This window comes from Populus trichocarpa, chromosome 14 (genome assembly GCF_000002775.5).
Source record: "Populus trichocarpa isolate Nisqually-1 chromosome 14, P.trichocarpa_v4.1, whole genome shotgun sequence".
NCBI lineage: Eukaryota > Viridiplantae > Streptophyta > Magnoliopsida > Malpighiales > Salicaceae > Populus > Populus trichocarpa.
This window is the reverse complement of record NC_037298.2, coordinates 7865578-7888532: the sequence shown is the minus strand read 5'-3', so window position 1 is coordinate 7888532 and position 22955 is coordinate 7865578. Positions and strand designations below refer to the sequence as shown.

Here is a 22955-nt window from a genome sequence, read left to right as displayed (position 1 = left end):
GTACTAACAGCACAGTTGCAGGCTTAACAACCGGACTGAAAGTCTCGAGGTAGTCTATTCCTTCTTGTTGAGTTAACCCTCTATCAACAAGACGAGCTTTATATATGTCAACACTACCATCCGCTTACCGCTTGATTTTATAGACTTAGCGACTACCAACAACATTTATAAAGGAACAGTAAGGAACTAGAGTCCACGTACCATTAGAGTGCAAAGTCCGAATTTCATCTTGTATAGCTTGCTGCCATGCTGAATGCCGAGAAACATCTTTGAACATGAGGGGTTCATGCTCAGGCAAAGCAGAACACACGGGAGCAGAGGATTGAGACATGCTAAGCATGTTTTGACAATTTTGGGAAAAAAGCAAAAAAAAAAATAGAAAAAAAAGGGAAAAAAATATGTGGGGAAAGTCAAAGCTAAATTCTCAACTAGCTCAATATTAAAAAAAAAATTCACCAAAGATAATTTTGAAAAAAAACATGTGGGGAAACATTGTAGCAAAACAAAAACCATGTGGGGATACATTGTAGCAAATCTTCAGTGTTTTAAAGAAAAAAACTACGAAGCAAAATTCTCAACTAGCTCAATATGAAAAAAAAATCGATAAAGATCATTTTGGAAAAAAAAAAGAAAAAAATTCATAAAAAGAAAAAAAAAACCGTGCAGGGAAACATTGTAGCAATCCATAATATTTTAAAGAAAAAAACTACAAAACTAAATTTTCAACCAGTTCAATATTAAAAAAAATCGACAAAAATAATTTTGAAAAAGAATAAAAAAAGAAGAAGAAGAAGACAATCTTGGGAAAAAAAGAAAAAAAAACATGTAAAACCCAAAGAAAAGGGAAAAAAATATGGGGAAAAATAAAATGGAAAAAAGAAGAAGAAGAAAATCTTGGAGGGAAAAAAGAAAAAAAAAACATGTAAAAAAAAAGAAAAAGAAAAAACAAAAAAATATATGAGAAAAGCTACTTTCTCTATGTGTGTTTTAGAGTATTGGTTAATATTGACGTGATCAATTATTGAGTTGAGTGATTTTCAAAAGTTTATCTTCTAAAAATTAACATGAAAAATAGGACATTTAATATCTTTATAATTTACTTCTCGCTAATCGCTAGCTCTTTCCTTAATACAATTACTAGTACTTTCATTCTCCCTCTCTATATATAACCTTACTCCCTCTCTATATGTACTCTCTAATCTAAATAAAAAAATAATAATGTTCTAGTCCTAAGTTATTAGAGAGACAGAAACACAGATGCCATTTAACTGATATTAGTTTCAGCGGTTAAATGGGAAGTGACCATAATTCCTTTGTTTAAGTGAAAAATGAAAATGTTGTCTCAATTCTCATGTAACCCTATTTTTTCTTTTTTCTATAAATATCCCATAAATTTTTCAAATGAGATTTATACTTTCTACATTCTTAATATTTTTAACATATATATTATCAAAATTTATATTTATAAAATATCATTATATTTTATCTCTCTAAAAATATATTTAAGTATCAGAAAGTCTCAAAATATACCAAAAAAATCTTTTGAAAGTATCAACCATTAATCACCTTGACCTGCCAGACACCAGGTACAAATTACAAGCCACCTGATTAGATTATTAAAACTGAAAAATTAATTGATTATTCAATACATAAATCTTACTGCTAAGTTATTTAGATTTTTTAGGATATGATGAGAAGCTTGTGTTAGAGAAAAAAAAAAAAGGCTAGCTATGAATTATATCGATGTAATATTTGAGAGAATTTAAATAACTTTGGATTATATCGATCCAAAGTGTAACGTTTTTTTTATTCATGGAGAGAATTCAAAGAGCTGTGGATTATATAACGAGGATAGTCCTCTTTCAGTACATAATAATATAATAAATATTAGTTATTAGGATTTGAACCTGTTTTATTATAAAAATGCAATCCCTAAATAAGCTTGGTTCTATTTTTCAAAGGATAATATAAGAACATGACTTGATGTTTTCGTTTAGCAAACTTGTGACTGTTGAAGTGGTGTCTCAATTTTTCAGATTGCAATACCGGGCAAGCTTTAAATTGGATGTAATATGTGTTCTCTTATATATATATATATATATTGAGGTAATTTAATTCTTCCCTCGCCAAGATGCCTGCCTGGTCTAATGTTGCGGCTTAGAAGGGCAGCACTGGTGAAAAATAATATTTTGGCCAACTTGATGCAGACACTTTTATATATAATTATTAAATTAATAGGTGAAGTATATTGTTGTTTTTATATTTTAAAAGTGTTTTTTAAAAAAATTATTTTTTAATATTTTTTATTTTAAATTAGTTTTTGTTGTTGTTAATTTGGAGATCATTTTAATATGTTAATATTAAAAATAATTTTTTTAAATAAAAAAATATTATTAACTGTTACTATACTTCCAGACATTTCTAGAGACACCAGATATACTTTCCAACTCAACTCACATGTTACGCACTAGTTTTTAGACTAACACAAATTTAGCGAACATATATTGATATTAACTTATTTGAGTGAATGGAAGTTTTTTTTTAATTAATATAAATGTTTGTATCAACTTACCCGTAATTTAATTAATTTTATAAATTTTAAAATTAACAAGTATGAGATGGAGGTGGCACGCCCTGCTTTCAATCTCACCAACCATGACAGAAAGAATTCATGGTAGTTCGATCAACCAGACTGTGCCTTGTTGAGATTGGCCCTACGAATAACGTTAGGTACGAAATAGATAGTGATTCTAGGGGGCTTTCCTTAATTTGCATTCTTTGTTAATTTCCCATAAAAAGTACTTATCAATCTAAACAGCCAAATAAGTTAACCTCACTTGATGATGGATTTTTCTCACCACTTTGTAAGATCATACATATCAATCGACAAATTAGTCCCAAGATGACGACGACGCTTCTGGTTTATTCCAAATTTTAGTTTTTAGGTACGGGATTAATTACAGATGCCAATCGGAATTCAGAAACAACCTGTTCTATCTAGCCAAGTGCCTCTTTCGGGTCAAATTAAATGAGTGATGGACACTGCTTGTTAAAACAAGTTGACTGGGTTATCACACCAATATCGACATCGATGTGTTTATGTTGATGTTGACATTTTGTATTGGACAAGCAGATTAAAGTTGATGAAACACGTTATGGTTCTCTCCTCCTGTTGGATTTAAGTAGTCTTGAGGTTGCCCAACTCCCCCTTTGACTCGTTTAGAGGGGTTAGATGGCCGACACCCTCACAAAACTTACATGGCACGAACTGCATGGATAGATCGATTTCATGTCTCAGATATTTTTTCTGCGGAAAAATGCGTTCAAGCTTGCATGAAGAAGCTGTGCAATTAACTTTATGCATGTTATTAGCAAGTCAACTGTCAATATTTATTTTCCATATTTAGCATCCTTGGTTTACTGCTTGATTTGTATTGATTTATATCCTATTTTAGTTTCCTTGATTTAAGATAGTTTCCTTGATTTAAGAGCTAATTGAAGCTTCTTCTTGTATATAAAAATATCATTCATCAGTAATGAAATACAAGAGTGAAATAACTCTCATTTTATAATTTCTCATGGTATCAGAGCGGTTAAAATCCTAAATTTTCCATGGCTGAAGAAAATTTTTTGAGCAATGCTCAATCAAATACTACCCAAATTAACCTTGATGCCTTATCACCATACATCCTTCATGCTTCTGATAACCCAGGAACAGCGTTAGTAACCTGTCTCCTAAAAGAAGAAAATTATCCCATATGGCGTCGTGCTATGACGAATGCACTCCAAGCCAAAAGCAAATTTGGCTTCGTAGATGGATCTATTACTCGTCCATCATCTGGTTCAAAAGAAGAGTCTGCATGGATCAAATGCAATTCAATGGTCCTTTCTTGGATTTTTAATTCTCTTCATCCTACGCTACATGATAGTGTGGCATTTTTTATGACAGCAGAAGAATTATGGAAAGACTTAGAAGAACGTTTTTCACAAGGTAATGCTTCTCGAATTCATCAATTGAAAACTGAGATGATGAATACCTTGCAACGAGGAATGACTGTCTCAGCATATTATACCAAATTAAAAGGCATTTGGGATGAACTCAGCACTTATTCACAAATCCCACCATGTACCTGCGGTTCAGCAAAGGCGCTTGCTGCAGAAAGAGAAAAAGAAAAAGTGCACCAGTTTTTAATGGGTTTGAATGACAAATACAAAACTGTCCGTTCTCAAATCTTGAATACAGATCCCTTGCCTTCTTTATCTCGTGTTTATGCACAGGTAGCCCAAGAAGAACAACAACAGTTAATAGTAGAGACGCGATTGCCTTCTGTTGATGCAGCAGCATTCTTGACAAACAGCTTCAGCAAATTCAATAACAATCGCAAATTCACAAGTAACCGTGACCTCTCCAAGCTATTTTGTGACCATTGCAAAAGGATGAAGCACACCAAAAAAACTTGTTTTGAACTACATGGCTATCCGGAATGGTGGGACAAAGGCAAGAAATCATTAAAGCCAAAGACAGCCAACAATACGCAACACATGGAGAAAACTGAGGGTAACAATACTGTTCCAATTACTGGATTGACGAATGAACAGTATGCCCAACTCATATCTATGCTCAACCTTGACAAGAGTCATACCTCTACAGCCAACTTTGTGGGTACAGCTAACTTTGCGGGTAATGCAATTTTTCTACCCGGCAATGAAGATGAATGGATCTTGGATTCTGGTGCCTCTGACCATATGACTTTTCAAGAAAAATTCATCTCTTCCCACACAACTATTCCTCATTTCATGCCAATTAAAATTCCAGATGGATCCTTTGTGCCAGCAAAGTCACTTGGAGATGTTTCCCTTACCCCTCTTATTACTTTAAAAGATGTCCTTCATATACCATCATTTTCCTGCAATCTTATTTCTATCAGCAAATTAACTAAAGCATTAAATTGCGTTGCTCATTTTTTTCCTTCCTTCTGTGTTTTACAGGACCTACCCACGAGGAAGCTGATTGGAATGGGTGAATTGCGAGATGGTCTTTATTACTTTCGGGCACTCAAAATTCCTGTAGCAGCAACCAGCATTACTTCTAATTTGCATATTACTCTGTGGCATCAACGTCTTGGACATTTGTCTTTTGATAGGCTGTCTCTTCTCAAGGATTTAGGTCCGTTTTCTTTTAAGTCTTTTAATAAATGTTGTGACTCTTGTCATCGCGCTAAACAAGCTCGATCTTCCTTTCCTGTTAGTGCTATCAAAACACATGAACCTTTTGAGTTAATTCATTGTGATGTTTGGGGGCCATATCAAACTCCATCTTTATCCGGGGCTCATTATTTTTTAAGTATTGTAGATGATTACAGCAGAACTACATGGGTTTATTTGATGCAAGCTAAATCAGAAGTTTATACTAGGTTGGTTTTCTTCATGGCCATGATAGTTCGACAATTTGGAAAAACAGTTAAGACAATTCGTAGTGACAATGGAACTGAATTTACTAATCATAAGCTTCACTTATATTGTCAACAACATGGGATCGTAACTCAATTTTCTTGTGTTTCTACACCCCAACAAAATGGAGTCGTAGAACGTAAGCATAGACATATTCTTGACGTTGCAAGAGCCTTACGATTCCAAGCAAATTTACCCATTAAGTTCTGGGGGGAATGCATTCTAACAGCCGTGTATCTGATTAATTATACTCCTACCCCCCTTTTGTCTGGCCAGAGTCCATATGAGTTTCTATTTTCCCGCAAACCTAATTACTCACATCTTCGTGTGTTTGGATGCCTTTGTTATGCATCTGTTCTGCCTCGATCAAAAGACAAATTTTCTGAACGTGCCACAACATGTCTCTTTATTGGATATCCCTATGGTCACAAAGGATATAAAGTCTATGACTTACATACACATAAGAGTTTTATCTCTAGAGATGTTGTGTTTTACGAACACATTTTTCCTTACAATCACCAACATCTCCCATCACATTCTTCATCTTCTCAATCTACGAATGTACCCATACCTCTACCTGTTCCTGACCATGACTCCATTGAACCTATTCCAAATACTACCACTGAACACATAGAACCACCCTCTCCACACACAGATCATACAATTCCTACTGACCTTGATATACCTGCATTACCTACAGACACACCTGCCACTTCCACTACCATTCAACCTCCTATACCACCAACCACACGCCCCTCACGCATTACAAAATTGCCATCTCGCTTCCATGACTTTCGTGTTGAGTTGCCAAAGCTATATACATCTCAGTTCACCTCTTCCAATCATGCATCCTCAGGTACGTCTTATCCACTATCACACTTTCTTTCATATTCTAATTTCACTACTTCACATGCTAGCTTTCTGGCGGCCATCACTCAACATGATGAGCCAAAATTCTATACACAGGCCATTAAAGATGTTCATTGGCGAGGAGCAATGCAGCAAGAATTAAAGGCACTTGAACAAAATCATACATGGACTTTAGAGCCTTTGCCACCTGGAAAGAAACCCATTGGTTCCAAATGGGTTTACAAGATAAAATACCATTCTGACGGAACAATTGAGCGATACAAAGCTCGCTTAGTGGCCAAGGGTTATACACAGATTGACGGACTTGACTATACCGAAACTTTTGCTCCAGTAGCAAAACTCACCACAGTCCGAACTTTATTGGCAGTAGCAGTAGCCAAATCATGGGAATTGCACCAACTGGATGTTCATAATGCTTTCTTACATGGGGATTTTGATGAGGAGGTGTACATGACACCACCACCTGGATACTTGTCTTCCGCTGACAATCGTGTGTGCCGCCTTCGCAAATCCCTTTATGGTCTGAAGCAGGCATCACGCCAATGGTTTGCTAAATTTTCCAATGCTATCCTTCAGTTTGGGTTTACTCAATCAAAAGCAGATACTTCTCTTTTTACGCATAGTCAAGGTACTTCCTTTACTGCATTGCTTGTATATGTGGATGATGTTATTATTGCTAGCAATAATAGTGCACATACTAAAGCACTTAAGGATTACCTGGATGCTTGGTTTCACATTAAAGATCTTGGCCCTCTAAAATATTTCCTTGGGCTAGAGGTGGCTCGATCTCCTGATGGCATAGTCCTATCCCAACGCAAATATGCCTTGGATATTTTGCACGAGGCAGGTCTCCTTGGCAGCAAACCTTTCACTTTTCCTATGGAACAGAATCACAAATTGGCTTTGGATGATAGTGCTATTCTTGATAATCCTGGTGCATATCGTCGACTTGTTGGACGACTCATCTATTTGACAATCACTCGACCAGATATTTGTTACTCAGTTCATATTCTCTCTCAATTCATGCATCAACCCCATCATGGCCATTGGGCAGCAGCTATTCGTGTCCTTCGATACCTTAAATCTGCCCCTGGACAAGGGATTTTTCTACCATCAAAATCCGATCTTCAACTTCATGCTTACTGTGATTCCGATTGGGCTGGATGTCCGGTGACTCGGCGCTCACTTACTGGTTACTTTATTACTTTGGGTTGCTCTCCTATTTCTTGGAAAACCAAGAAACAAACTACTGTTTCCCGCTCCTCAGCTGAAGCTGAATATCGCTCTATGGCTACTACAGCTTGTGAAATTATTTGGCTTCGCACTTTACTACATGATTTGATGGTTCCTATTTCTTCATCTGCTCAGTTATACTGTGACAATCGTGCTGCCATTCATATTGCTGCTAATCCAGTGCATCATGAACGCACAAAGCATATCGAGATCGACTGTCACTTTATTCGGGACTGTATCAAATCAGGGTCCATTGCTACAGCACACATTTCTTCTAAACTACAGCTTGCTGACCTCTTCACCAAAGCTCTTGGTTCCCATCAATTCTCGTTTCTTGTTGGCAAGTTGGGCATTCGTAACCTCCATGCTCCAACTTGAGGGGGCATATTAGCAAGTCAACTGTCAATATTTATTTTCCATATTTAGCATCCTTGGTTTACTGCTTGATTTGTATTGATTTATATCCTATTTTAGTTTCCTTGATTTAAGATAGTTTCCTTGATTTAAGAGCTAATTGAAGCTTCTTCTTGTATATAAAAATATCATTCATCAGTAATGAAATACAAGAGTGGAATAACTCTCATTTTATAATTTCTCACATGTACATGTGAGCACGTAAAGACACGTACAGCATTCTTGTTGTGAAGTTAATCATAGTTCAAAAGGGTAGTTGAACTGATGTTTATAACAAGTTATAAAGAGAGGATATATAGTGGTGATAATCTAGCTAGAGAGCTGCTTCGTGCCGTGTTTCTGCTTCTGTCCTAGGCTTGTTAGGGCAAACATGGCTTCATTAGCGTTGTTGCTGAAAGCTCTAGTGAGATGCCAGTACCAGGATGATCTTTTTCCAGAGGAAATGAAAGAATCAAACGGCAAGACCGGCCACAGCAGGAGAGAACATGGGACTGAAACCAGGTTTGCCACTGGTCAGCATAACTGTGAGAGTGAAGACGATAAGAGCGTCCACAGCTGGAAGATCTCTGAATCTTGCATTTGGACTTGATTTGGAGCATTGATAAGTTGTCTTTCCCTAGATTCCAATATTTCAAATGTATAGATATGCAATCGCACATCAAATAGTTTTTTTTTCTTTGGGTTATACAAGTGAAATAATTAAATACATACCATCAATACATGCTTACATTTTACTATACATCTATATTACAATTACAAATAAAATTAAAAGGAATTAGCACTGTGGATTGTACATAGTATAATCTATAGTAAAATGTACTGGTCACTCCCTTCAAAAATCAAATAGTTGAAAAAACATTCAAGGGTAATTTTATATCTTTATTGTATAGTGTAATTGCTTCTATGTACTTGAAAAAAATAAAATGTTTGAGAGGTTTTTTTAAAATTTCACTTTTTTATAGTTTAATTATCCCATAACTCTTGGGGTCAACTTTTTTTTTCCCCTAAAATAAAAGGGTATTTTCTGTATTTTTTTATCATTTTTTTTGTAATTATTGTGAGGGATCAAGGATATTATAGTTTTTTTATAAATAAAAAAGAAAAAGTGGTTGGCACTAGTAGGTGAGAGAACCCCACGTTTGCGGCACCTCCTGAATTATATTACTTATCAAAATAATACTATTATTTAGTATTTCTTTTATCTGATGCAATTATATTTGTGTTTGGAATTTCTTAATGGGATCCTAACTCCCCTTCAAAGAACTCTATCGTTAGCACCGCAATCTTCATAATCTTATAGATTGAAGAATCACAAACACTAGTTTTATGAGTCCTAATTAGTAACATCAAATTTCTTTATAGAACTAGCTGGTTGCAAGTTTTCAAATAAAGGAGCAGTGCATGGTGATCAAGATTCCTTCTCGATTTGCAGCACTTTAGATTCAAGATTATATGCAAGGACGTATTTGTTAAATCTTTTTAATTAAGAATAAATCATATTATTTTCTAATTTCCCCTCGCTGCTCCTCGTAACAACAATACAAGGTAACTTTCATTAACATACATGAATGAAAGTGCTTAAAACACACACCAGTTCAATCAAGATCTTAACTATCCACTTGAATTTATTTTGAGAAAAGGAAAGGCAGAGAGATTTAATTTTTCATCTTGATTGGCCTTCGCGAAGAGCAGCACCATCGAACATTACTCGCGAAGAGGATTTGGATGCATGAGTGACTTAAAGGCAGGAGAACTCAAATTTTAAGGGCTAATGAGCCAGGTATCCCCTTCGACATAGTAAGTTCCGATAAAAGGCCGGGCCTCTTCATCTGTCAAAACACGAGCCCATGCCACGCGTCCGGTCAGGTTGGCTCCGGGTCCAGTACACTTGTATTCTCCATAATACACTCTCCTGCCAAACATTATCGGTACACTTACATGCAAGTGAATATAATAGGAGAATATACCGGAATAGCATCTAATAATTTAATATTTCTTTTTTTTTTAATACCAAAAAGTAGATAATTATAAAACTAATAAATGTGTACAGATGATTGATTATATTAACTTACGAATCGCGTCTCTGGTCTCCCCAGTCGTTCCAGCCTTGAGGAAGAATTATTTTGTCCATGAAAGTGTAAGAGAAAATAACTCTGGAATAATCACCCCAAGCTCTGCCGAGGTAAATCAAACCACTCCCAGTTATTGTAGAATCCTTGAAGGAAAACCCACTTGCCAATGACGAATTGCTACGCTTTTGAGCAGTCAGGGATGCCACTTTCTTGGCAACGGAATTCAAATGGCAATTCTGCACATAATATTTTACGTGCCTAATTAGCTGTTAGGAGGGCACAAATCAGAACTACTAGCTTAGCAGATAAAAATCAAAGAAATGGAAAGAATCAAGGGAAGACAGTCCTATAACAATCCCCACTGTACATCTTCAGATTCCATGGGCCTCCAATGGACCCTTAATAATAAGTTTATTAGTCATAAGCAGGCAATTATATACCCTTCAACAAATATTCTTGACACTCGCGAGCCGGACCGTAATAAGAACTAACAATAGGGACGTAGACTAACCTCGTAAAAGGACCTGCCAGAGCCGAAAATAAAATCAACCGAGCCTTGAATGAAGCAATTATTGAAATAGTGAAGACCCTTGTGGTCATATAGAGTGTCTTGATCTCCAAAAAAGCTACAGTTATAAAATGCCGCCTTGGTCCCTGATATACGAAGTGCTACGGCTTGCTCTTGTTTGGTTCCAATCACATGTGGAGCTGTGTTCTGCATCAATTCACAGAGATTTCTTTTGTATTAATTAATTGCAATTCAGTTCCATAATTTAACCCTGTTGCTTCTTGTTCGTCTTCCTATGAAACCTGGACGTTTATATACTCCTCTGAGTGTGAGCTCATCAAGATGTAAAACAGCGAATTTATCAAGGACAATGGACATTATCATCATCAAAGGATTTGCAATTTAATTTATAATTGCTCCTGGTTTTATTCGAGCCCAGTTTTGCAGTCCCGTGAATAGACACTAGTTTTTGTCGGGAATTTTGGAGTTTTCGAGCAACAATATTGGAATCTTTGTGACGACCAACATTGTCATTTCATACGTGTGAAGCGTTAGCTAGGCTGCTGAATTGCCGAGCAGATCCAGTTTTATAGAAGGCATGAGTTGCCTTAACAAAAAAAAAAAAAAAAAACCTATACTTCTACTTTATATTCTTAATATTTCATCCAAATGTCGAGGGAAAAAATGAGAGAGAATATTAAGAAACAAAGTCACTATCCACACAATTATAGGAAACTTGCCAAAAAAGGCGCTTAAAACCTGGTCTTTAATCAAGCCTGTTTTGATCATGACTTTTAGCTCTTACCTCAAATTTCATGCTGATGGCAACAAAATAATTTGCATCTACGGCAACAGTTGCACTTTGATATGTTCTCAATGGCTTCCCATCTTTTCCTGAAACCGAGGCAGTGTCATTGCCAGTAATAGTTGGTGGCTCACTCGAGTCGCCTAGAAATGTAACAAAGGGAAACGTTCTAGGGATAAAAATCTTTTCCCTGGAATAATCCTCACATCAAGTTAGTATCTTCATGAGTAGAGACAATTAATCCTGTATTAATGTGATGTACAGCTTTGACATTTAGTGGATTGAAAACGTACCTATACACACCAGGTTTGATTGCAATTATAACCCTTCTGGTGTTGTATGGTGGAATGCTATTGATAGCTTCTTTTATGGTCTTAAATTCTCCATTCCCATCTTGGCTTACAGTCACCCTGACACTGTTCATCTCAGCTTGCCTTAGCTTGCCGTCGAGAACTAATTTTCCATCAGCGCCTGGGGTCTGAACGGTAGATTTTGCCATCAACATGGCCCTCTTTTGGTGATTATTACCATTCCATGACACCCACCTGCTGTAGTCTCTTTCTGTGTCTAATAAACTCCACGAAGATGACTTTAAACAAAAGATAGATAATAAAAGAAAGAAGAAAGTATTTAGATAAAAATGGGATTTTGACGCCATAAGATTGCTCGCAGCACTGCATGATGTCTTGCCATGGTATGGGAATATAAAATGCCAATGAGGAGAGGGTTTGAAATCGACATTGTCCAGCACTGTATTTACAACATTATCCCTTTTGCGCGTGGTCTCCACAGATATCCATTATGATCGAGCTTTGAGGCTGGATATCACAAATTTTAGTTATAAAATTAGCAAAGCAAAAGGAATGAGATATCATGCATGATGAAAGATGCAGAAAACATACAGTAACACAGGATTGAAAATTACATGGAATTCTTGTAAAAAACTTAATGCCATACTGAAACGATCCGCCCAACAAAAAAATAGTTAGATTTGAATTTTGACGTAAAATGCGTAATTGTTTAGTTTCACGGCAACAATCATAATTTCCAATTCAATAGTTGAATCGGATTAAAATTTTATGTGGAGTATCCTGACATGTTTTTCTATCTTGAGTTAAAATTTCAGGTCAATTAGAGTTCAGGAAGACATCACAATACTGGTCCACAAAGGCTGTATGAATTTTGTTATTTACTTTCTTTTGACTTATGAACTTCCTATTTGGCTAGGATTCTTTTCCTAGAAGGATGCGACAACTGATTTTGAAAATTTTCTAGTCTTGCAAGGATATTTAATGGGTAACAATATAGTTTTCATGTGTGGTATGGACCATATTAATGTGGAATCCTTATGGTGTATGAAAACAATTATTCTATCATTATTATAGTAGAAATATATCATTAAATAAATTTTCAAGTTAGCTAAGAATATTTTGCAAACAAGAAAACTAAAGAGGAGGCAACTTCAAATTTGATTCTCCTAACTTATATAGGACTTCTAAAGGGCAACAAATCTGATCCTATCATATTTAGGATATTAAATTTGGATTTATTATCATTATTATTATTTTCTTATTAGTTTAGGGTTTATTTATATTATTTGGGTTTAATTGTAAATGGGCATCATATAAGTCCACATAAGAGGTCCATTAGGGTTTGTTTCAGTCTAGAGTTAGTATAAATAAAGGCATAACCAAGCATGTAAGGTTAGACAATTCAGATTAATAAAACTTCTTATTTACCACACTTGTTGTGTGCTGGTAGGATAATCTCATTTTCTTGGTTCTCTAAAGAACTAAAAAATAACTTATTGAAGAACAACTGACTTCGTGGCGTCATCTTTATACTTCTTGTTCGCGAATTAATATTCGTTGGGTGGGGATTTCCGTTTCCAATAGTGCTGGTGTCTAGGTACGAGTTATCTTTGTGTCACACTCTTATTAAACCTAATTTACTTGGCTTTCCAGGAATTGGTGTCTTTGCGTGTGGGTTGTTTGACCGCGTGTTCAAGAGGTTTGCATCATTATGATGAAAGATGCAGAAAACATATAGTAGCACATGATTGAAAATTATATGGAATTCTTGTAAAAAAACTTAAAGCCATACAATTTTTATATGATGAAGTCCCAAAAATCTAAATAGTTTAGGAATAAGGTTTCCAGATTGGATAATCAATTAATCAATTGATTTTAACAATCTCATTCATTCTCTCTAGCTAAGATGTTTGATAACTTGTATTTGGCGCTTTGTAAGCCAATGTGGCTTGTAGCCGGTACCTGCAAAAGATCTTTTTTAGTGGAGGTGGGACTCTCCGATACTTAAATAAGTATTTTTTAAGAGAGAAAATACAATAATATTCTAGAGAGAGATAACCTGAAAATATATATGCAATAGATAATGAAAATTGTGAACCTTTATTCTAAAAGTCTTATGGTGTATTTATAGCTAATATGTTTTGTCTTTTTGTGAAGAGGAGGGTATGAAGTGTAATTTTACCCTAATAACATTTAATGAGAGATAAATATTTCTTATATCTATATTAATGTTTGATGGGAATATGATGTGTCCTTAGAGGACTTTTATACACCTAAAAAATATAAGAAAATTAGGGTCCAAGAAGTCAAATGTAACTAAATTCATGGAGACTGAGTTCTTCTTCTAAGTTAGACCCAAGAGAGGATAGTCATTCCCTTTGGTATGTCAAGGGAGGATGGTCATTCCCTTAGACTTCCCCAAGGGAGGATGCACATTCCCTTGGACTTGGCTAACTACCAAGTCCACGGCCTTGGGTTTGACATGTTTGCCAGACCCACATTACCTTGGACCTAGCGGATGACCAAGTTCAAGTACTTTGATTTTGACATGTTTGTCAAACTCACGTTATCTTAAACATGACTGACTGCCAAGTTCAAGTACCTTGGGTCTGACATGTTTGCCATATTCATGTTATCTTGAACTTGGCGGACTGCCAAGTCCATATATCTTGAGTTTGACATGTTGACCCATATTACCTTGGACTTGGCTAAATGCCAAGTCTAAATACCTTGGGTCTAACATGTTCTTCAGACTCACATTACCTCATTCCATTGGATGTGTCAAGGGAGGATGATCATTCTCTTGAGCGTGCCCTGGGTTTGGTACACTGCTTATCACAATCGTGTTTGGGTTTGACTAGCGTCAGACCCAACATGCCCGGGGCTTAGTACACTGTCAAGTCCAATCGCGACTGAGTCTGGTTAGTGCTAGACCCAGTGTTCTCGAGGATCGGTACACTGTCAAGCCCAATCATGTCTTGATCTGACTAGCACCATACCCAACGTGCCTTCACTAGAACGTGCTTGTTTTCCTGAAAAAATATACTCGTAAATCTTTCTTAATCCGGTGTTTTTTTTAGATAAAAATATACCAATAAAAACTTGATAGTGTGTGTGTATCCAGGACTCCCTAAAATGTTGCAATAATATCGTAGTAGATAAATGTCATTAACTGCGTAGCTAGAATCAAACAGGTTTGAATCTTCTTCAGTATAGAATATTGATAATCGGGTCATAATTTGGAGTATTTAGGTCGTCATCATGTGTGCATTGAAAACACATCTTTGCTTTTTGTGGATTTGTGGTCTGAAAAGTGAAAACACCATATTCCTTGAACCATTGGTGATCAATTGCATTCAAATGACTTAATTAGCCTTCAATTATGATTACATTAATTTTGGGTTCCCTTGAAGATACATATTTGATGTCAAAAGTCCTATACTCCCTTTCTCTGAGATCATTATCGCCATTAAATTGAGGCTAGCTCGATCACAATTCATGGATTTAAAAGCTAGCTAGGTTGATAGAACTTCTAAAACAACAAATCCATACTTCACATTTTAATGTATAGAGTGCATCTGTTCATGTAGATATGCAGACGTCCTCATATTAACGTGGGAGAAAAGGAAGGATGTACAAACCAGCGAGAAAGGGGCATTCTCGGAAGAGGGCTATCAATAAACCATTGAGGATTCAGGATTGGTTGGATGGGGTCCCCTACTCTTAATTTGCTAAATTTACAGAATTTGGAACCTATCTCATCCCTCAATGGTGTAGTAGGCGTGGGAATGGGAAACTAGCTGTCTTCCATTTTCCTACTGGAGCTTGGCCATTCTCTCATGTAGGTGGAGTACCAGAGGAACCAAGTCTAGTGCTGTCCAGAGATTAGCCATTTTGTGAATATCATGCATGTGCCCATCAGGCCACTGATCAAAACTTACCACATGGGTGATGGTGCAGAAAAGCCACCTTGTTGGCTTCCAGAGTTCCATTGCCTCGATCGCTTTAAAGCCAGGGCCTGAAGGACTACTCAAACCAAAGCTAACGATTTGGAGCACTACAGAAAGCCAACACTTGCATATGTATATACATGAGTATGGTTGTCCAGTTATTCTGTATAATTACGAATCCCTTCTTAAAACTGTTCTATGGCAAGAATTAGTCAGTAGAGTCTATTCTTTGTTTCTCTCCTTTTGTGATCTTCATTCATAAATAGCAGTCAGCTAAACATTCCTTATAACCATATCCCCGGGAAAATCCAAGAGGAAAGAAAATGAACGAAAGACAATAAACTTTGGTTTTGTTTCAAATTGTAAGAGATAGTCACACCCTCAAAACAATGTGAGCACATCTGTTCATGTACAATTTAATGTTGAAAACTGTACAGTTCCATCATTCTTCATTTTCCCCAAGGAGTGTAATTTCTTGAAAATGGGACAAGAGAGCCAATCTCTGTCCCCCCTTGTTACTTTTGTTTCTTCAATCTTACATCTTTCATGTGTACTTAATTGCTTATGAATAACTGTAAGAAGTAAGTTGGATGTTAGCAACAAGATTACTTCGAGTCTTATATAGTTTAAATTTATTTCTACTATAAAACATATTAGTTATATCTAAACATTTTTTATGTTAAAAAAATTAATATGACTTTTAACACGGGAAATAATCTAAGTAGTTTCTAAAACTACAAGAATTAATTAATTAGTTTTATTAAACTACAAGGACTAAGTTATAGTATAATTCTAAAAATTTAAAACTCGGTTATACAAATGCAAATGAGTCATGGGAAGAATTATGCAAAAAAAAAAAAAAAATTAGATATGCCAAGAATTGCACTCCATTTTCACTACCAAAAAATTAAAAAATATTTGTCGGAGCTTAGTTAAAATTCCATTGGTATTAACATTATCGATAGAAAACCGTCGTTGGAAAATATCTAATCAGGTTTTTTTGTTCCATCAAAATTTCCATCAACAATCGTTAATATATACCAACATAATTATCAACAAAATTTTCACGCTAAAAAATTAAATTTTATTGCTAATTTTTTATCGGCACTTAGATTTCTGATGAAATAAAAGTTTTTAAAAAATTACGAACACCACCATTTGTTTTTTATTTTTTGACAACATATGCCATTGACAATTTTTGTTTCCAAAGTCCTAAACATTCCACAAGTTTTGTCAAAAATTCTAAAATGATTGTGGAATTTTCAACAAAAATACTAATGGAATTACGATTTCGTAAGTGTTTTCACTATTGTTTTTTCTTGTTATAATCCTCAAACCAAGAATTGATAATTAAAAAAACATAACAAAAGGCATCTTTACAAGTCAACCATTACTCACAACTACAACGAAAAAACATCTTAAAAAATTAAAATAATGAACATAAATTAGAAAAATATAAAACAAAATTATCCAATAAATATAAAAATAATACATTATAAAACACTAACAAATATTGAAAAGAAGTCCTACTACTGCTTTCAAATATATATGAGATTATTCAAAGTCTACGGTCGCTATAGGCAATTTGACATGTATCCTCTTTCATTTTCACCAAAACTTAATTGAGTGAATTATATTATAACTTAATCTATATATAGTTTAACAAAATTAGTTAATATTGGACCCTCATAATTTGAAAAATAATTATATTGTTTCTCAACCATCTTGGCCACTAAATGCCTAATGGATTTATTAATTTTTCAATAATATTTAATTGTCTTTTCATGCATATCCATCTTGAGTATGTTAATAGAAAAATAAATAAATAAATGCAAAACCCATTAACTTGAAAAACATTCATTGTAAAAAGTTTGATTATCCTAACATTACGGTCAACTTAATGGTTATTTGTGTAGCTAGTTTTTTAAATATTTTTAAGGTCAGAAATCCCTTCATAAAGCTGCATTTAAGTCGTGCCTCTCTGCGGCCTCGTTTACACTTGGTGTGGTCACGCAAACGTAAGCAATGACTGCATTTTATCTCTTATAAAATTGAAGCAGCCTCAAGTTTTTCTACCACCCACTAAACCGTTTACTTGGAGACTTGGAGTTTACTAAGCAATTTGTCACGGCATCTAGAAAATTGGAATTTTTTTTTCCTTCATGCGTCGAGTCCTGTACTTCCGTGATTCAGAAGGCCTTCACCGAGTCAGAGGCAAGAGGCTTTTGGCTGCTATTATTTTTTTTCTAACGTACTGTTTAGAATTATTATGCAGCCCACTCAGATCATTTGGTGCGTGCACTGAATTTCTGCAACATGCAAAATTTATCAGAATCGCTTGTCAAACCATCAGATGTCCTTCACCAAACCTCTCCATTGCTCGTGTTCTTCTTTTTCACCCTCCCCTTTTCGACATTACAAAATATCTTAACCTGTTACCAGTGATAAACGCTCACCGTTACTTCTCTGAAGACCAGGACAAATCTTGACCTCGGAGGCTGAGACCTAAACGACCACTGGCTGTTTGGGGTTGCGAGTCAACTCATGTTTTATGATTTTTAAGTGTTTTTTTAGTAAACACGTATAAGTAAAAGTAAAATCATTAGGATACACATGATTCTGATCACATAGCATTCTTGAATAAAAAACAAACGCCTCCTTTGGATTACCAAAATTTGCATAGGCTTTTATCATGGTAGTATACATAATTAATGAGTTTCTTGGGATATCAACAGTATCAAACAATTTTTCAGCATAATTAAGAGAGCCCAAATTGTTAAATGAAGCAAATGACAATAAAAGGTGGCCAGATGCATGTTTTTCTTTGATAAAAGAGGTTTTTTTGACAAGGGTGTGTAGTTGTATTGGTTCTTTGGGTTTTTGTTGTTTTGGAGAAGAGAAATGGCATGACCAGGTTTGCTTAATTGTTGTTTTTGTTTTTGTGGAGTGTTGTGGTTTTGTTGGGTATTGGTAAGAGTTAAGGAGTGGAAGAAGATATGATCATGTCTGCCAATCTTGGTTTTCGAAAGAAAAGAAAGAGATGAATATTTTTGAAAAATAATTTTCAATGTTAATTATAATTGAATTCTTCATTAACCAATCAGAGGTTGATTTTGATTTGCTTTTGGTAATATTTATAAATTGAATTTCATTTTAAATTCAAATCAATATCCTAAAACTTTTTTCAAACTTCCGAATTAATTTAGCCACGTGAATTGAATTCAATTTCAAGGTCCCAAATAGCTTGTATGGTGGTCCATATTAGCCAAAGTTTTTTTTTTAAATGTAGCCTTTTATACCCAAATTGATGACCAATTATTTTAATTTGTTTAAGAAAAGAAAAAAAAATTCAACAATAGAGGATCAAAGTGTAAAACTATTAAGGAATAATATAAAACCATATCTTGGGATCTCATTTAATAGTTTCAGCTTTTAAGTTGAACCAGTTTTTTATCATAATATTAGAGCATTGTTGACTAAACGATTATGAGTTCGAATCTCATCATCTTCATCTTATTATAATTAAAATTAATAAATAATATAAGGTAATGTGAGTTTGTGCTAGTTTTAAAATCAAAGGGTTTTCAGTTGAGGGTGTGTGTTAGAGAATAATATAAAATGAAATCCTAGGATTTCACCTAACAACTTAAACTTTTAAGTAGAATTGTTTTTTTTTTCTTTTGTAAATAACAATGATAAATGTCATGCCAATCTTAAATTTGCTTGAAAAAAATTATGTTTAATCAACTTATTTTCTTTTTTAGTACTCTACATTTCCTTTAGTTTTTTCAATTTTATTTTAGTCCAAAAGTTTATTTTCTTAACATTTCAATCTCTAAGTTTGATAAAGAAGAGAAATGAAGAAGAAAGGAAATTAGTAAATGATCACTTTTCGGTGATGAAACTCACTGTTCTTTGTATCAACGATGTCCATTTGATAATAATTTTTTTTCCTTTTATAAACATGCTTGAAAAGTAGATCATGTTTCATTTATATTTTTTTATTCAGTTGATTTTCATAGCGATTTTGAGGTTAATAGATGGTTTATAGAGTTTTTTTTTTTTTTTTTATGTTGTTAGGTGAATACAGGCTGAAAAATAAAGTTTTAGACAAAAAAAAACCCAACCTATTTTTTGGCCATTATAGTGGTGGCTGGATTCTAGATAGCAACCTAGTATGCGACATGTCTCCCTCTTAATAATAATAAAAAATGGAGTGAACAATGCATTATCTGCTCTTGAGACAAAAATAAAAGAAAACAAGTGCAAGTTTGAGCTTTTTTTTTTTTTAATTAAGACTAGGTCAGTGTCTAACCTTTTTTTTTATTTAATTCCTTTTCATTAATATTTGTTTCCATTGAATTAGTTTTGGTTTTTATATAGTGATTACTTTTTTTAGATGCATAATATTTTGAAGAGAGTAGCTTAAATATTTGTCATATAAAAAAACTTAAAATAAAAAGGATAGTTGGTGTAAAACACTTGCATAGCATATACATCTATTTTTTATTTCTACTATGAAGATTAGCTCCCTATTTTAATATTTAATTAGTGTTAATAACTCTTTTTTATTTATTAGTTCATATATTTTGTAATTTATTTTGTAAAGCATAAATTAAATATTTTCGTTTCATTATAAAAAAATGTTAAGAATTGAGCTTCATAATTTGTTTCGGTTTGCTTTTTATAATGTTATTGCATTCTCAAACAAACATGTTGACAATGGATTAATACTTGATATTTCAAGCATCAATTTGTTACCATATAATTAAATAAAAAATATTTTCACTAAATATTTTTTATTAAATCCAGTAGAGTTCACGACCAGGATCTCGAGTTTAGTGGATTAATAAGTTGACGAGAGTCGATCTAATATGTCATCATCTCAATGTTTCAAAAATCAAATTATATTTTTATTAGTCGTACATATTGCTTTTGGATATGCAAAGTTAACCGCGTCATATCAAAAAAGCTCATAGAAGATTTGATTTTAAGATTGAGTTAGGTAAGGAGTTGAGTAGAGAGATTCCAAATTTAACCTAAGTTAATAACACTGAAAAAGAATTTTTCACTATTTAAATATTATTTTTTGAACATTCTAAAATATTTTGGCCTAACCTAGAATATAGCATGTGACATTTATCTAATAACTACCTCTTAAATAAAAGCTTCTTCGACAATCTTAAATATAACAGTCACAACTATTAATTAAAAAGCTTGCTTAACAGGAGCCTGTACAGGTCCTCTAAAACCTAAGTCCTAACTTGATCTTCTTAATTGTATTTGATTGTTAACAAAAGGGTTGGGTTTGCTATGGTTACTTCAAATCACTTAATTATAATGCCTTTAATTAAGGTTAGTGAAGTAATAATATAATATTAATTAGGATGCGCGCGGTAAGTGTAAATACCTAGAAATTTGTAACCACTTACGAATGGTTTCTTTACAGTTTTTTTTATTAAAAATATTATTTTTTCTTTTCGTAATTTAACTAACTACTTTATTAAAAATATTATCTTATCTATTAATATTTATTTTACTTTCAAAATTAACAATTTACATCTGACTGTACAATAATACTAGTAACTAGTATTATTATAAGATAATTATTTAAGTTACTGAGTGGTAAAAAAAGTTACTGCCAGATAATAAATATAAATATTTAATAGCTTGTAACTTGAAAACACTAGTATAATTGACGTAACTTAAAATAACCATAGCAAACTCTATAAAAAGACGGTGAAGATTAGTGATTTTAGAGTGTAGAAAACACTCTAAAATCACTAATCAATCAATCAATCACAATCAATTAATCACCGATTATTATTTTTTCTATTTTATTTTCTACTAAATTATCCTATTCACACCATGAGATTTGACAACCGTGCTCGAGATTGTAAGTGTTTTATTTTCTTGGATTTCTTTTGTTCACTTTATTTCTTTTTGATTTCGACCTTTTATATTAAGATTGTTAAGAATTAATTGTTTTTATTTAATTTATTTTTTATAAAGCTGATTTGATCTATTATAAATTTAACATGTCAGTACTTAAGGTTGATTCGAGATATTTTATATACTTTGTTATTTTTTAATTTAATTTTTTAATATTTGGTTATTTTAAGATTTAATTTTGTGATTTTTTTAATATTTTTTTTATTATCATTATCAATTTTTTTAAAAGATTCCATTTATTTATTGTTACTGTTTTTTTCATGAACATGAATTTTTTTCATTCTTTAAAACATCATTGCAGTGCCCAAGCATCGATTTTTTTTACGTTATAGAAAAACCTATGTAGTATTTACAAAGACTTGCAGATTTACTTCTTAATTTCTCATGAATAAATCTATTAAACTCGATCGGAAAAAATATGTATTTGTTCCGATGTACGACGATGGTGTTGTGAAGGTTAAGAGAAAATAAAAATGACTATGACTAATGTAATATGTTTGATAATTTTACAGCTGACTCTGAGTTGGTCTTCGTTGATGTTCACATTGAGGTATACGTATAGAAGTATTAGAGTCGTTTGCCCAATGAGTGATTGCTAATAGACTTTTTAGCATCTCAGGAAAGCTTTGTTTCAAGAGTTGCGGCAGGTAGTGCTTCAGTCGAGGAAGCCTTTACCAACCGCTGAATTAATCCTTATGGCTGCCGGAGAGGGACCCGTCTGATGTCAATGCATCCATCATCCACGTTTACATTCTGTGTTAATTAGCTAGTCTGCCGTTCTAGAGGATTTTGACTTCAAATTAAACACTATACATAAAATGTGTAATTTGTGAAACTGGCAGCCAAATACTATGTCGATTGATGATTTCTTATTGACTTTCCTTCCTTTGATCTTAACTTGCCGACCAATCCTTCTTCTAGGTCGTGTTCCCTTGATAAACTTGTTGTTTGCATTTTTCACTAAAAATTAATTGCAGATCCATTCTTGAACTGATGTTTAGACCGTAAAACACAAGTGACAGGTTTTTTCTCTTACTCCACCATGCGGGCCAAGTTCAAACTCCCACAGGAGTCTCATCAGAAACCTCTTCCTTCCAGCGTGGGTCCCGACCTCTACCAATCCGACTCTATATTTTTAGACTTTGAAGGTAAAGTATAGTTGTCATGACTCATGATATCATTTTTTTTTTTTTAATGATAAGTATCATCTTGGTAACTATTGCTAGTTACATGAAGACAATCTTATATATTATGAACGAAATTCTTACAAGTGATTTAAGCAATAAAGAACTTATCGTTGCGATCCTAACCCCCTTGAGAGTGAAATAATTAATTTAAATTTGGAGGTGGAAAGAGAGGAAAGGAGCAAGTGATTGTTGCTCGCTCATC

General features: G+C 33.8%; 1 protein-coding gene across 1 annotated transcript; it reads right to left on the bottom strand.

The window, feature by feature from the left end:
- Nucleotides 1-9433: 9433 nt before the first annotated feature.
- Nucleotides 9434-12049, bottom strand: LOC7455411 (probable pectinesterase 53). Its single transcript, XM_002320243.4, has 5 exons — nt 11647-12049; nt 11354-11543; nt 10552-10755; nt 10041-10276; nt 9434-9880 (listed from the first exon to the last, which is right to left on the bottom strand). Exons 1-5 carry the CDS (start codon nt 12009-12011, stop codon nt 9730-9732), a joined length of 1146 nt encoding a protein of 381 aa, XP_002320279.2. The 5' UTR covers nt 12012-12049; the 3' UTR covers nt 9434-9729.
- Between the last annotated feature and the right edge of the window lie 10906 nt (nt 12050-22955).

Coding starts and splice junctions, on each gene's coding strand:
- LOC7455411 (XM_002320243.4), bottom strand. CDS start 12,011: ATGGCGTCAAAATCCCATTTTTATCTAAATACTTTCTTCTTTCTTTTA. Junction 11,544..11,646: donor ATCAAACCTGGTGTGTATAG/GTACGTTTTCAA, acceptor GGATTATTCCAG/GGAAAAGATTTTTATCCCTA. Junction 10,277..10,551: donor CTGGCAGGTCCTTTTACGAG/GTTAGTCTACGT, acceptor TATTATGTGCAG/AATTGCCATTTGAATTCCGT.